Source organism: Salmo trutta, chromosome 32, assembly GCF_901001165.1.
Source record: "Salmo trutta chromosome 32, fSalTru1.1, whole genome shotgun sequence".
NCBI lineage: Eukaryota > Metazoa > Chordata > Actinopteri > Salmoniformes > Salmonidae > Salmo > Salmo trutta.
In genome coordinates this window covers 25,360,623-25,377,101 of record NC_042988.1, presented here as the reverse complement: position 1 = coordinate 25,377,101, position 16,479 = coordinate 25,360,623, and the positions used below count along the sequence as shown (strand labels likewise).

Sequence of the window (16,479 nt, the reverse complement as noted above, 5' to 3'; positions counted from 1 at the left end):
TTCTTTTGTTCATTTAGCAGACAAGAAGCTTGTATTTCCAGAGCCCTTGTCACAGTCTAGACAACTATTGTATAGTAAAAAACAAGTTGAAAGAAACATTTTTCATGGTTACAAACCAAAATCTGTCTTCTTTTCGATATACAGACGTTCTATTTAGTTTATTATGCCAGTTCCTTGGAATTTTCGAAAATGATCAACATTTCTACATTGAACACTGCCCAGGGATGAGTTATGGCCAGGGCATCTGTTTGGTGAGTAGGCCTAGGTTTAAAGATTCTGATGAAAATATGGTCTTTGTCTTTATCAAACTAATGTTTTTGCATGTTTTCAGTGTGGAACCTGTCTATTTTTAGGGGAGGTAATAGCCTAGACCAGGTATTCCCAAACTGAGGTACGCGCAATGCCGTCTGGGGTACGCCAAATATATATATTTTTTTATAATACTATTGTAAAGTGGTTGTTCCACTGGATATCATAAGGTGAATGCACCAATTTGTAAGTCGCTCTGGATAAGAGCGTCTGCTAAATGACGTAAATGTAAATGTAAATGTAAATGTAAATAATATATTATTTTTTAAATAATATAATTTTAGATTGATTTTTGTACATTTTTTTTTCTTCACATTTTCAAACAGTCCATGTATATTTTTCATCGGGGCTATACATTTGGGTGAGGTTTTTTTCTCGCCTGAGAACCCTCGTTTCACTGCCAAAGATAAAATGAAACCATCTAGTGTTCAGCAAAATAACAACACAATGTCAAATACAGGTAGCCTTGTCAAATAATTAACATCCAATCACATTAACCGTTACTCTCTCGCGTGAATTCCACTAACGGTCCGTATGTAGCCAAATGTAGCTGCTGCTCATATTGGTATCTGTACTGATGGCGCAAAAGCCATGACAGGGAGACATTGAGCTGTACTCAGAGTATCCTGCCTTGGCAAATCGTGGTGTTAAGACACTGATGCCCTTTGCAACCACATACCTATGTGAAAGTGGATTCTCGGCCCTCACTAGCATGAACACTAAACAGACTGTGTGTGGAAAATGATATAAGACTGAGACTCTCTCCAACACAACCCAACATTGCAGAGTTATGTGCATCCTTTCAAGCACACCCTTCTCATTAACCTGTGGTGAGTTACTCACAATTTTCGATGAACACATAAGGTTTTATATGTGAGATGGTTAAATAAAGAGCAAAATTATTGAATATTATTATATTATTATTTGTGCCCTGGTCCAATAAGAGCTCTGTCACTTCCCACGAGCCGGGTTGTGACAAAAACTCACACTCATTCTTATGTTTAATAAATGTATTGTATCGTGTGAGGCAGGCTTACAATGATGGCAAAAAACAACATTTGAGAGTGCGCTGACCCTGGTGCTAGAGGGGGTATGTAGCTGGTGGTTGAACGTTTGAAGGGGTACGGGACTATTTAAAGTTTGGGAACCACTGGCCAAGACCAACCAATTCTAAATGCCACTAGCAGTTCGATAAGTAGGATCATCACTAACATTAGTTACCACAGCCACAAAGTCCTAAACCATGCCTGTTTCTGCAATTACTCTTCTTATAATCAGATCAAAATAACCCTAACATTAACCCCTGTTAACCTTAAATTAAGATCAAAAAGTTAATTTTTGTTTTAATGCATTCTTACAAAATAGCCCATTATGACTTTGTGGATGTGGTAACTAATGAAACCCGCAAAGTAGCCTACACGGAAAATTACCCAATTATTCCAAAACTGCAGCTCATTGTTGGAACACACATTTATTTCTCGACATCAATCAACCAGTCTATTTTGAATTTGTGCTAAAACTGTTGTCGTTTTGTCAAGGAATGTAGCTTGTGTATCCCATCAGTTAGATACGTGTTTCTAGTTTTATAGGCCTGTATCTGTAGGTGCACACAGCACGCTTGTGTAGATGGAGCCGCCGGAACGCAATTGAGTGAGTGAGACAAGGTGGGTTTATTTTCTGCTGTGTCCCACAAATGAACATGTACTAATGGAACCCTGGAGTCAAAGCAAATGAACGTTGTCTTCAAGACAACATTTTGATCAAATAGTTTTACAGTATTTGAATAAACATTGATCTCTGGTTAAAGATGGAGTTTTGAAGACAGTTTGAGTACTAATGTCCATCCCGAGCTGTGATCAGTCACTCAGAGCACACACAAATATACAGTATGTGTTAGTAATGTGCAAACTAGCACACTCGCATGCATGCACACACACACACATTGACACAAACACACACACACACACACACACACACACACACACACACACACACACACACACACACACACACACACACACACACACAGTCTTGAATAAGTAACTCTGTGGGGACACCCAATTCAGTCTCATTCACAATCCTATTTTCCCTAACCCTTACCCTAACCTTAACCCCATTTACTATTATTGTGGGGACTTCTGGTCCCCACAAGTATAGTTAAACACGTCCATGCTTACAGCAACAGGAGCCAACCTCTTAAGGATTGGCCCCTTTTTTAAAATTTTTACCTAAAATGACATACCCAAATCTAACTGCCTGTAGCTCAGGCCCTGAAGCAAGGATATGCATATTCTTGATACCATTTGAAAGGAAACACTTTGAAGTTTGTGTAAATGTGAAAGGAATGTAGGAGAATATAACACATTAGATCTGGTAAAAGATAATACAAAGAAAAAACCAACCGTTTTTTGGTATTTTTTTGTACCATCATCTTTGAAATGTAAGAGAAAGGCCATAATGTATTATTCCAGCCCAGGTGCAATTGAGATATTGGCCACTAGACAGCAGCAGTGTATGTGCAATGTTTTAGGCTGATCCAATGAACCATTGCATTTCTGTTCAAAATTTAGTGCCAAGACTGCCCAAATGTGCCTAATTTGTTTATTAATAACTTTTCATGTTCAAAACTGTGCATTCTCCTCAAACAATAGCATGTGATTCTTTCACTGTAATAGCTACTGTAAATTGGACAGTGCAGTTAGATTAGCAAGAATTTAAGCTTTCTGCCCATATCAGATATGTCTTTGTCCTGGGAAATGTTGTTGTTACTTACAACCTCATGCTAATCGCATTAGCCTACATTAGCTCAACCGTCCCGCAGGGGACCACCAATTAATACAAAAGCACACATACATGTATTATGTGAACAGTACAGAAACACACACTCTGTCCCATACTTCTGTGTCCATGATGAAGCACGTCTCCAGGCAGGCTTGCTGAGGTAATGGGCCATATTCATCTTCTCTCTCTCTCTCTCTCTCTCTCTCTCTCTCTCTCTCTCGCTCTTCCTGCTGGCTTTACCACCTAGTCCAGCTCTCTCTCTCTCTCTCCCTGCTGGCATTACCACCTAGTCCAGCTGTCTCTTTCTCCCTGCTGGCTTTACCACCTAGTCCAGCTCTCTCTTTCTCATTGCTGGCGATACCACCTGGTCCAGCTCTCTCTCTCATCCTGCTGGCTTTACCACCTTGGCCAGCTCTCTCTCTCTCCCTGCTGGCTTTACCACCTAGTCCAGCTCTCTCTCTCATCCTGCTGGCTTTACCACCTAGGCCAGCTCTCTCTTTCTCCCTGCTGGCGAAACCACCTAGACAAGCTCTCTCTCTATTCCTGCTGGCTTTACCATCTAGTCCAGCTCTCCATCGCTCCCTGCTGGCTTTACCAGCTAGTCCAGCTCTCTCTCTCGCTTCCTGCTGGCTTTACCACCTAGTCCAGCTCTTTCTCTCTCTCCCTGCTGGCTTTACCACCTAGTCCAGCTCTCCATCAATCCCTGCTGGCTTTACCACCTAGTCCAGCTCTCTCTCTCTTCCTGCTGGCTTTAACACCTAGTCCAGCTCTCTATCTCTCCCTGCTGGCTTTACCACCTAGTCCAGCTCTCCATGTCTTCCTGCTGGCTTTACCACCTAGTCCAGCTCTCTCTCTCCCTGCTGGCTTTACCACCTAGTCCAGCTCTCTCTCTCCCTGCTGGCTTTACCACCTTGTCCAGCTCTCTCTATTCCTGCTGGCTTTACCACCTAGTCCAGCTCTCTCTCTCGCTTCCTGCTGGCTTTACCACCTAGTCCAGCTCTCTCTCTGCCTGCTGGCTTTACCACCTAGTCTAGCTCTCTCTCTGCCTGCTGGCTTTACCACCTAGTCCAGCTCACTCTCTCGCGTCCAGCTGGCTTTACCACCTAGTCCAGCTCTCTCTCTCGCTTCCTGCTGGCTTTACCACCTAGTCCAGCTCTCTCTCTCGCTTCCTGCTGGCTTTACCACCTAGTCCAGCTCACTCTCTCGCGTCCAGCTGGCTTTACCACCTAGTCCAGCTCTCTCTCTCGCTTCCTGCTGGCTTTGCCACCTAGTCCAGCTCTCCATCTCTCTCTGCTGGCTTTACCACCTAGTCCAGCTCACTCTCTTCCTGCTGGCTTTGCCACCTAGTCCAGCTCTCCATCTCTCTCTGCTGGCTTTACCACCTAGTCCAGCTCACTCTCTTCCTGCTGGCTTTACCACCTAGTCCAGCTCTCCATCTGTTCCTGCTGGCTTTACCACCTAGTCCAGCTCTCCATCTCTCCATGCTGGCTTTACCACCTAGTCCAGCTCTCCATCTCTCCATGCTGGCTTTACCACTTAGTCCGTCTCTCCATGCCTTGACATCCCATTTTCTCTCACCCTCTCTTTACTGACTGACTGGGGCTTCATCACGTTCTCTTTTTCGCTCACGCCCCTCCATCTTCACTGACTCAAGTGCTCCCCTTCTCTCTCTCTCTCTCTCTCTCTCTCTCTTCGAAAACCGCACCACTATCCAGAGACCACCATAATTCACTACTTCACATTATCCACACTATTGCAGTGTCTTTTAAATAAACAGTAGGACATGCACATTTCAATCCAGGCCTCACCCCAGGTTTATTCTGCTGAACAGGTTGCTTTCCTGCGGACCAGGGAGAGTGAGTTAGCAGTGGTTCCTGTGCCCTTTAACAGACTGAGCGGTGCCCTGTAGGGAACGTAAAATGGCTTCGTAATGGCACATTAACGATGAATGGATCCATTCACATTAAGGATGTAATATGATGCATGGGGATTTCAAATGGAGTGAAATGCACAATTTTAAAACAAATTCCATTTTTAGTGAGAGGGAACATAATGTAGCCTACCCCCTACCTGTTGGTGTTCTGTGCTGCTCTGATGGTGGGACATTTTTACATTTTAGTCATTTAGCAGACACTCTTATCCAGAGCGACTAGGGTTAAGTGTCTTGCTCAAGGGCACATCAACACATTTTTCAGTTGGCTCAGGGATTCGAACCAGCGACCTTTCGGTTACTGGCCCAACACTCTTAACCTCAAGGCTATCTGACACCCAATAAACTTACTTCAAGTGGATATATCCCTTCATAGGGATCAAGGTTAAACTAAACACAGACACAACAATGTAGACATAGGCAATTGGCCATGTAGCAAGACTAATCTATTACAGCCAGCCAGTCAGATGAGGCCACAGGTAGTGTAGTTCATAAATGCGGTGCTGAAAATACACCATTGTGGTTGTAATCCTTGGCCTGGCTGGGTCAGATGTATTGCTAATTAGCATCGGTGTGATACAGAGCACCTAGTCTGGCTGCTATCATCAGGCCATGCTGGCTGGCTCTCATTAAGGTTGAGTGTGTGATAGGGCCCACCCTGGCATCAATCTGAGGGGATGCTACTGTACAACTATCACATTGAGCTGCATTCAGTCTGGCAGACACTGATGTAGCCTGTCACTGTGATCAATCAGCGTTTAATCAGGGCTGTAATAATCACACAGAGGGAGCATTACTTAACACAATCAGAATCACATTCACACATTATAAACACATATACACACACACACACACACACACACACACACACACACACACACACACACACACACACACACACACACACACCTTTACAGTTAATTACACACACACACACACACACACACACACACACACCTTCACAGTTAATTACACACACACACACACACACACACACCTTCACAGTTAATTACACACACACACACACACACACACACACACCCACACCCACATACACGGCTCCAGCCTCACATATAGGCTACACAGACTTTTGAATTATTCAAATGTATTTACATTTAGAATCTAACACTCACACAAGAGCAATCTGTTATTCACATGCGTAAATACATTTGAAATGTACACAAATACACTATCACTAAAATGGAAAAACACATTTGTGCCTTCTCTTTTGTGTAGTATTCTATTCTGTTCCAGTTCCATCCGTCACATCACGCTGACGCCCATGTTCCCACAATCCTCCCTGCGGTCATTCGTCACAATGTCACTCAAACTCTGGTCCCTGGAGTGTCATGGTAATGCTCCAGTGTGTGTGTGTGTTTCTATTTCTGTGAATTTTTTTGCCTTGGTAGAAGGATATATATTTTTTTGTGACAAAGGAAGGGGGAGCGTGGAAAGAGAAAGAGAGAGAGACCAAGGAAACAGGCAGTGGGCAGAGATTATGACAGTGCATTCTCTTGTAGACTGCCAACATGATTCAGATTCAGAGTGTTTAACAGTCACATGTACAGGGTTGCAGGTGTGATTGCAGGGTACAATGAAAATCTTAGGCTCCAAGCTCCAACATTCTCCCTGACACAGGTCAACTGCGAGTCACAAGACAAGAATAACTCAAAAGCCACTGAGAGTATATTACTCGCTAATGTTCAGTCTCTGGACAATAAAGTAGACAAGCTCAGGGCAAGGATCTCCTTCCAGAGAAACATCAGGGACTGTAACATACTCTGTTTCACAGAATCATGGCTCTTTCCAGATATACTGTCCCCGTCCATACAGCCAGCTGGGTTCTCAGTACATCGCGCAGACAGGAATAAAGAACTCTCCGGGAAGAGGAAAGGCGGGGGTGTATTTTTCATGATTAACTACTCATGGTGTGATTGTGATAACGTACAGAAACTCAAGTCCTTTTGTTCACCCGACCTAGAATACCTCACAATCAAATGCCAACCGTATTACCACCCAAGATAATTCTCTTTGGTTATAGTCACAGCCAAACTGGAACCCACATATCCTGAGGCCGCATTTATTGTAGCTGGGGATTTTAACAAAGCAAATTTGAGGAAAACACTTCCAAAGTTCTATCAACACATTGACTGTAGCACTCGCGCTGCTAAAACACTAATGACTCCATTTTGCTCATCCCTTCCTATAGGCAGAAACTCAAACAGGAAGTACCTGTGCTAAGGTCTATTCAATGCTGGTCTGACCAATCAGAATCCATGCTTCAAGATTGTTTTGATCATGCAGACTGGGATATGTTCCGGGTAGCCTCTGAGAATAACATTGATGTATACACTGACACAGTGACTGAGTTCATCAGGAAGTGTATAGCAGATGTTGTTCCCACTGTGACCATTAAAACCTACCCAAATCAGAAACCGTGGATAGATGGCAGCATTCACGCAAAACTGAAAGCGCAGACCACTGCATTTAACCATGGCAAGGTGACTGGGAATATGGTCAAATACAAACAGAGTTGTTATTCCCTCCGTAAGGCAATTAAACAGTCAAAACGTCAGTACAGAGAGAAAGTGGGGTCGCAATTCAATGGCTCAGAGACAAGACGTATGTGGCCGGGTCTACAGACAATCACGGATTACAAAGGGAAAACCAGCCACGTTGCGGACACCTACGTCTTCCTCCTGGACAAGCTAAACAGCTTATTTACCTGCTTTGAGGATAACACAGTGCCACCGACGCGGCACAGGACTGTGGTCTCTCCTTCTCCGTGGCTGACGTGAGCAAGACATTTCAACTTGTTAACCCTTCTTAAGGCTGCTGGTCCAGATGACCTCCTTAGCTGTGTCCTCAGAGCATGCACAGACCAGCTGGCTAGAGTGTTTACAGATATATTCAATCTCTCCCTATCCCAGACTGCTGTCCCCACTTGCTTCAAGATGTCCACCATTGTTCCTGTACCCAAGAAAGTAAAGGTAACTGAACTAAATGACTATCGCCCCGTAACTCTCCCTTCTATCATCATGAAGTGCTTTGAGAGGCTAGTTAAGATTCATTTCACCTCTAACTTACCTGACACCCTAGACCCACTTCAATTTGCATACGTCCCCAATAGATCCACAGACGATGCAATCGCCATCGAACTGCACACTGCCCTATCCCGCCCCCAGGTGGTGAAAGTAGGAAACAACACCTCCACATCACTGATCCTCAACGAAGGGGCCCCACAAGGGTGCGTGCTCAGCCCCCTCCTGTACTCCCTCTTCACCCATGACTGCGTGGCCATGCATGCCTCCAACTCAATCATCAAGTTTGCAGACGACACAACAGTTGTAGGCCTGATTACCAACAATGACGAGACAGCCTACAAAGAGGAGGTGAGGGCCTTGTCAGAGTGGTGCGAGGAAAATAACTTCTCCCTCAACGTCAACAAAACGCAGTGGAGAAGGTGAAAAGCTTCAAGTTCCTTGGCGTACACATCACAACCATCTGAAATGGTCCATCCACACAGACAGTGTGGTGAAGAAGGTGAAACAGCATCTCTTCAACCTTAGGAGGCTGAAGAAATTTGTCTTGGTCCCTAAAACCATCACAAAGTTTTACAGATGCACAATGTGCACAATCTGCTCTCCAGAGAGTGGTGCAGTCTGCCCAACGCATCACCGGGGGCACACGGTCTGCCCTCCAGCACACCTACAGCACCCGATGTCACAGGAAGGCCAAAAGGATCATCAAGGACATCAACTACCCGAGCCACGGCCTGTTCACCCCGCTATCATCCAGAAGGCGAGGTCAGTACAGGTGCATCAAAGCTGGGACCGAGAGACTGAAAAACAGCTTCTATCTCAAAGTCATCAGACTGTTAAATAGCCATCACTTGCCGGCAACCACTCTTTTACTCAACCCTGCACCTTAGAGGCTGCTGCCATATATACATAGACATGGAATCACTGGTCACTATAATAATGGAACATTAGTCACTTTAATAATGTTTACATCCTGCCTTACTCAATTCATATGTATATACTGAATTCTATTCTACTGTATATTAGTCAATGCTACTCCGACATTGTTCGTCCAAATATTTCTATACAGTACCTGCCAAAAGTTTGGACACACCTATTCATTCAAGGTTTTTTCTTTATTTTTACTATTTTCTACATTTTAGAATAATAGTGAAGACATCAACACTTTGAAATTTACATTTACATTACATTTAAGTCATTTAGCAGACGCTCTTATCCAGAGCGACTTACAAATTGGTGCATTCACCTTATGATATCCAGTGGAACAACCACTTTACAATAGTGCATCTAAATCTTTTAAGGGGGGGGTTAGAAGGATTACTTTATCCTATCCCAGGTATTCCTTAAAGAGGTGGGGTTTCAGGTGTCTCCGGAAGGTGGTGATTGACTCCGCTGTCCTGGCGTTGTGAGGGAGCTTGTTCCACCATTGGGGTGCCAGAGCAGCGAACAGTTTGGACTGGGCTGAGCGGGAACCGTGCTTCCTCAGAGGTAGGGGGGCCAGCAGGCCAGAGGTGGATGAACGCAGTGCCCTTGTTTGGGTGTAGGGCCTGATCAGAGCCTGAAGGTATGGAGGTGCCGTTCCCCTCACAGCTCCGTAGGCAAGCACCATGGTCTTGTAGCGGATGCGAGCTTCAACTGGAAGCCAGTGGAGAGAGCGGAGGAGCGGGGTGACGTGAGAGAACTTGGGAAGGTTGAACACCAGACGGGCTGCGGCGTTCTGGATGAGTTGTAGGGGTTTAATGGCACAGGCAGGAAGCCCAGCCAAGAGCGAGTTGCAGTAATCCAGACGGGAGATGACAAGTGCCTGGATTAGGACCTGCATCGCTTCCTGTGTGAGGCAGGGTCGTACTCTGCGAAATAACACATATGGAATCATGTCGTAACTAAAAAAGTGTTAAACAAATCAAAATATTTTTCAACAATGACCCAACACACCTCCAGGCTGTGAAAGGGCTATTTGACCAATATGGAGAGTGATGGAGTGCTGCATCAGATGACCTGGCCTCCACAATCACCTGACCTTAACCCAATTGAGATGGTTTGGGATGAGTTGGACTGCAGAGTGAAGGAAAAGCAGCCAACAAGTGCTCAGCATATGTGGGAACTCCTTCAAGACTGTGCAAGGTTGTCATCAAGGCAAAGGGTGGCTACTTTGAAGAAACTCAAATATAAAATATATTTTGATTTGTTTAACACTTTTTAGGTTACTACATGATTCCATATGTGTTATTTTATAGTTTTGATGTCTTCACTATTATTCTACAATGTAAACAACAGTAAAAATAAAGAAAACCCCAAGAATGAGTAGGTGTGCCCAAACTTTTGACTGGTACTGTATTTCTTAACTCCTATCTTTTACTTTAGATTTGTGTGCATTGTTATGAATTGTTAGATATTACTGCACTGTTGGAGCTAGGAACACAAGCATTTCGCTACATCCGCAATAACATCTGCTAAATATGTGTATGTAACCAATACAATTTGATTTGAAGGAACGTCACCAGTACATAAATCACTACAGGGACTAGCAAGTATGACTACAGAGCATTCTTAGGTCCATATTTGCACCCAAAGGATCCAACAAAGTTAACAGGAAATTACATATTGTCCAAACAGAGATTCCCAAAAGATTACTAGGTTACAGATTCACCATTGAAGAATGACTAATTCCTGACAGAATTATAAATGAGTCACTGAGACCACCCCAATAAAACCAGTGAAGCTATTACATTACACATCACTGTTGCCTTGCCAGTTAGTCTTTGTGCAGTGATAGTGAGTGTGTCCCGAGATGAAAAACCAAGATATGAATCCATCTGTGACTACAAAACTGGGCGACCTGGAAGCCTTAACTCAGACAATCTACAAGCTGCCAGTATGCTAGTTTAGACAGAGAGTGATGTCTTTGATATTCTCCTTTAATGATAAGAATGATTACACTCCTCAAAGGGAACCTCATCAAAGCAGATCAGAGCCTAAAGGCATGTCTACAGCAGGGCCTATGTGTGTGCTATGGCTCTATGGCTACAAGACAAAAAGCGCTGAGGAAAACTCATTAGCAGCAACCTGTACATATACTACAGCCTGTGCATGGTCTGGAGAACTTGTGGGCTACAAACTGTAGCTGGGTAAGAGTTGTAACTGGGCAAGAGCTGTAACTGGCCAACAAGACCTGTACGTAGACAAGAGCCGTAACTGGCCAACAAGACCTGTACGTAGACAAGAGCCGTAACTGGCCAACAAGACCTGTACGTAGACAAGAGCCGTAACTGGCCAACAAGACCTGTACGTAGACAAGAGCCGTAACTGGCCAACAAGACCTGTACGTAGACAAGAGCCGTAACTGGCCAACAAGACCTGTACGTAGACAAGAGCTGTAACTGGCCAACAAGACCTGTACGTAGACAAGAGCCGTAACTGGCCAACAAGACCTGTACGTGGACAAGAGCCGTAACTGGCCAACAAGACCTGTACGTAGACAAGAGCTGTAACTGGCCAACAAGACCTGTACGTAGACAAGAGCCGTAACTGGCCAACAAGACCTGTACGTAGACAAGAGCAGTAACTGGTCAACAAGAGCTGTTACTGGCCAACAAGAGATGTCCCTGGGCAACTAGAGATGTCCCTGGGCAACTAGAGATGTACGTGGACAAGAGCTGTAACTGGGCAGCAAGAGCTGTAACTGGGCAACAAGAGCTGTAACTGGGCAACAAGAGCTGTAAATGGCCAATAAGAGCTGTATGTGGACAAGACCAATAACTGGGCAACAACAGCTGTAACTGGGCAACAACAGCTGTAACTGGGCAACAACAACTGTAACTGGGCAACAACAGCTGTAACTGGGCAACAGGAGATGTAACTGGGCAACAACAGCTGTAACTGGCCAACTAGAGCTGTAACTGGGCAACAACAGCTGTAACTGGCCAACTAGAGCTGTAACTTGGTAACAAGAGCTGTAACTGGCCAACTAGAGCTGTAACTGGGCAACAACAGCTGTAACTTGGTAACAAGAGCTGTAACTGGCCAACTAGAGCTGTAACTGGGCAACAACAGCTGTAACTGGCCAACTAGAGCTGTAACTGGGCAACAACAGCTGTAACTGGCCAACTAGAGCTGTAACTGGGCAACAACAGCTGTAACTGGGCAACAACAGCTGTAACTTGCCAACTAGAGCTGTAACTGGGTAACAACAGCTGTCATTCCATGAAATCTGAAATGATATCACATGTGTTTAGCCCAAAGACAAACTACTTATTCCATATTTATGGGGACTATCAAGAGACTTGTAGCACAGACTGTCAAACCCCCAAGAGCTCTCCTGTGGATGAAATAAAGAAGATAATAGCAGGACAGCTGCAGAGTGTGTGCTTGCAGTACACAATCACTCAAAAACAACCTGTAGATGGAAGCACAAAAATATCAAGAGAAATACACAGCAGGGGACCCAGTGCACAGTAGCATGGGAGGAAACAGCCTCAGCTACCAACATACATCAAGACAACTCAGAGGGAAAAAACCTCTACCAGTCTTTGAAAACTTGTAGACCATATCACAGAACACACATTAACACTTGACAGACAAAGCCTTCTGAGTGAGAGACTCAACTGCGCTGCAGTAGCAGCAGATCTGACCCATGCCAGACCTGAGCAAAGACAGGGAGACTATGAGTAGACTTACGATTTTGAAGTCTTTGTGGCTGCACTCCTGGCCTTGGTATCGGCAGTAGAGCATCATCTCCTTAAGGTCGTGGCCCACCCTCTCGGTGAACTCACGCATGCTGAAGGGCTTGGGCCTGTAGGCGGTGAAGTTGGCCTTGTCTGTGAGGAAGGCCAGGACGTGGGGCTCGGCCAGCTGGGGCTCAGGGATCCTCAGGTGGACGTCCAGCAGGGCCAGCAGCTCCCCAGCGTGGTACAGGTCATTGCGGGACAGGCGGCTGAAGCGGTAGGCGTTGAGGTTGCACACGGTGACGGCAGGGAACACCAAGCTGCCCGACATCACGGCATCCACGCTCGTCACATGGGGGTAGGAAAGGAAGTAGGCCAGGCGCTCGGCACTCTCCAGGGCCAGGAGGCCCAGGCAGGCCAGCAGAGCGGCGGCCCAGAGCACGCGGCGAGGTGTTGGCCGGCCGTAGGGGAAGATGAAGCGCAGGCCGTGGAGCGTGCTGGTGTGGGAGAAGGCCTGCCAGGAGGACGGGTGCAGACTGGAGCTCTCATGGCTCCCCTCACTGCCACAACTCTCCTTTAGGTCCATCATGACCCCTCCGGTCCCACAGCCAAGGACGCCGCAATACACAGACACCTACAGAGACACACACACATACACAGAGAGAGAGAGAGAAAGAATGAGAGAGAGAGAGAGAGAGAGGCAATGCAATGAAAGCCCTGAACTACCACCTAGAATAGGAACACATAATCACACGTTCAGTTCACACAGAGAAAGAGAGAAAGGCGAGAGGGGGAGTGTCCCAAACATACACACCTGCAGCACAGAAAGAGCGACAAACACAGAGACACAGAGCAAAATAAAGCAACCCAGAGAATCAAGCCAAATACAGACCTACAGACAGAGAGAGGAAGAGCACATGAGGCAGAGATCTTCACAACCCCCAAGTCCTTACTCCAGATAGAAAAGAGAGAGCGTGAAGAACAGAAAGATGCACACCCAGGGCATCCCTTCCTTCCGTGCCTCCACTCTTTCTCTGTCCCTAGTTACTCTGGATGCCAGCCTCTCTGTGCCTGAACCCTCCCCCCTCCGCTCCTCCAACATCCCCCCGCCCTCTCTCCTTCTCTCAGCGACCGTTTTCGTTGTCAGGATCCCAGAGGTAAGTCCACTGTGACACAGAGTGAGAGAGTCATTTAAGCCACGAGCCAATCAAAGATGCCTCTGTGTATTCAGTGTCCCCACTTCACACACACACACACACACACACACACACACACACACACACACACACACACACACACACACACACACACACACACACACACACACACACACACACACACACACACACGCGCACACGCACACACTCAACTCTCTGGATCTCCCTGTGCAACTAATGACAAGCCTAAGCACCTCTCGTTCAGCCTAGCGAGATGACATCCAGCCTGTGTGTGAGTGTGTGTGAGTCTGAGAGTGTGTGTGCACGTGAGAGAGAAAGGGAGAGAGGGGGAGAGAGAGGGGGAAGGGAGGGATGGAGATAGAGCCACTGATGATCAGCGCCGCCAGTTTGTCGCGCATGTCGATCCAAACTCCTCCCGTTCTCCTCTGGCCAGACGCATCCGCTGATTCCGCTCTCCCTCCTCTTCCCAGCTCATCCATGGAGCCAGTGAACAACAGTGGAGCCAGAAGAGATGCACAAGCTTACACACGCTCGCGCAGAGAGAGAGAGAGAGAGAGAGAGAGAGAGAGAGAGAGAGAGAGGATAGAGCACACACAAACACACTCCTCTCCACAGTGAAGTCTCTAATTGAATCTGCTTCTGTTTTTCTTTCCCTCTTGCTCTCATTTTTCTTTTCCGCCCGCCTGTTTTCATATTCCCCATCTCACCACTAACTGACTGATGGATGGATGCAGGACGCAGATTGTCAGGGAGACGGATGGTTAGGGAAAGGTGAGGAGAGAGATCACGCATGAGGAGTGGTGGAGAGGGATGGAGAGAGACAGAGGGAGGGGGGGGGTTGGCAAGGAGAGGGGAAGCAAGAGAAAGAGAGAAAGTCTCCACTCCCCCACTGATAACAAACACTGCATTTTGTGCCCAGCGGGCAAGGATTGCACAGAGATATCACACAGAGAAGTACGCAGAGACATAACCCCAAATGTGTGTGTTCTGTGTATCCCTGTGTTTGTGTGTTAGCGTGAGTGAGATATCACAAAGAGTCTGTATGAGAGAACTTGTGTGTTGAAGCTACATTTGACCCAGAGATATGTAACAGTGTGTGTCGGTAGAGGGGATGGCAGGGGTATAGCGTGGAGAGAGCAGGGCTGCATGTGCCAAGTAATACAAGGAGACAAGTGGAGACCGAGGGGGACTGAGAAGAGAAAGGAGTGTGGCTATGTGTGCAAAAAGAGAAGAAGAGACAATCGAGGGAGAGGAAGAACATAGTAAATGGAGAGGGCTACCAATTTGATGAAATAGAAACAGACATGGAGTTAGGAGCTGAGGAGTGGTGAGAGCATGTACGTGACTAGCCAATAAGAAGATAATTATAAACTGGTTGGTTCGAGCCCTGAATGCTGATTGGCTGACAGCTGTGGTATATCAGACCATGTACCACGGGTATGACAAAACTTTTATTTTTACTGCTCTAATTACGTTGGAAACCAGTTTATAATAGCAATAAGGCACCTCAGGTTTTTTTGTATATGGCCAATATACCACGGCTAAGGGCTGTATCCAGGCACTCTGCATTGTATCGTGAATAAGAACAGTCCTTAGCTGTGGTATATTGGCCATATACCACACCCCCTCAGGCCTTATTTCTTAAATATAGTCCTCTACACAGGGTTGGTTCCAGGCATAAGCAACATAAGCAGGTTTTGGGAACTAAGTTGGTGTCTCAACTTACTGTTGAGAATTAGAATAGTAAAATTTTAAAACTTGGTCGTGCATCATCAGTTTGTCTCTTGTTTTGTCAGTCAGACAATTAGCAATGTGAGCAAACAATTTTTACATTTTAATGTCCGGAGAGACTTACAGTTAGTGCATTCACATTAAGATAGCTAGGTGGGACAACCACATATCACAGTCATAGTAAGCACAGTTTTTCTCAATAAAGTAGCTGTCAGCAAAGTCAGAGCTTGTAAGAGGGGGAAAAAAGTCAAGTGCGAGTGTTAGTTCATGAAAGTTTTTGTTGTTGTTGTTGATGTTTTGGGAAGATGGGCAGGGAATCTGCTGTCCTAGATTCAGGGGGAGCTGGTTCCACTATTGAAGTGCCAGAACAGAGGGGAGCTTGGACTGGGCTGAGCGGGAGCTGCCCTCCCACCCAAGAGATGAGAGGTGACAGAACAGAGTGCACGGGTTGGGGTGTAGGGTTTGAGCATAGCCTGAAGGTAGGGAGGGGCATTTACTCTAGTTGCTCCAAAGGCAAGTACCATGGTCTTCAAATGGAAGCTTCATATGGAAGCCAGTGGAGAGTGTGAAGGAACAGAGTGACATGGGAGAACTTTTTAGATTGGTAAGTTAATCTAGCCAGTTATCATGTCCAAATACCAACCGGACACGCATTCCCAGGGGCCTTGACATCCAGGGGACCCCCATTGATTTTGTTAGTCACGTTCACTCAGATATCATTAACATGGCGTAAGTCATGGCTGAAAACATTTCTCTCCGCCCCATGGCAAAATGTGTAGAACTGCAGAAAACTTGCATTAAAATGGCAACATTTACTCTAGACCCCATGGCAAAATGTGTAGGAC

The 16,479-nt window shown here is 45.9% G+C and overlaps 1 protein-coding gene across 2 annotated transcripts in view; it reads right to left on the bottom strand.

Annotated features, from left to right (window-relative positions):
* Positions 1-14,376, bottom strand: part of asic2 (acid-sensing (proton-gated) ion channel 2) — a 393,085-nt gene extending 378,709 nt beyond the window's left edge. Inside the window, exons 1-2 of one of the 2 annotated variants that reach the window (XM_029728490.1) lie at positions 14,137-14,376; positions 12,739-13,359 (exon numbers count right to left, since the gene is read on the bottom strand). In XM_029728490.1, the coding sequence (XP_029584350.1) occupies positions 12,739-13,314 (576 nt within the window). In that variant the 5' untranslated portion in view covers positions 13,315-13,359; positions 14,137-14,376. Of the gene's footprint in view, positions 1-12,738; positions 13,360-13,617; positions 13,771-14,136 lie in introns of those variants that run through there. The other variant, XM_029728491.1, reaches the window with a different exon arrangement.
* Positions 14,377-16,479: the final 2,103 nt, after the last annotated feature.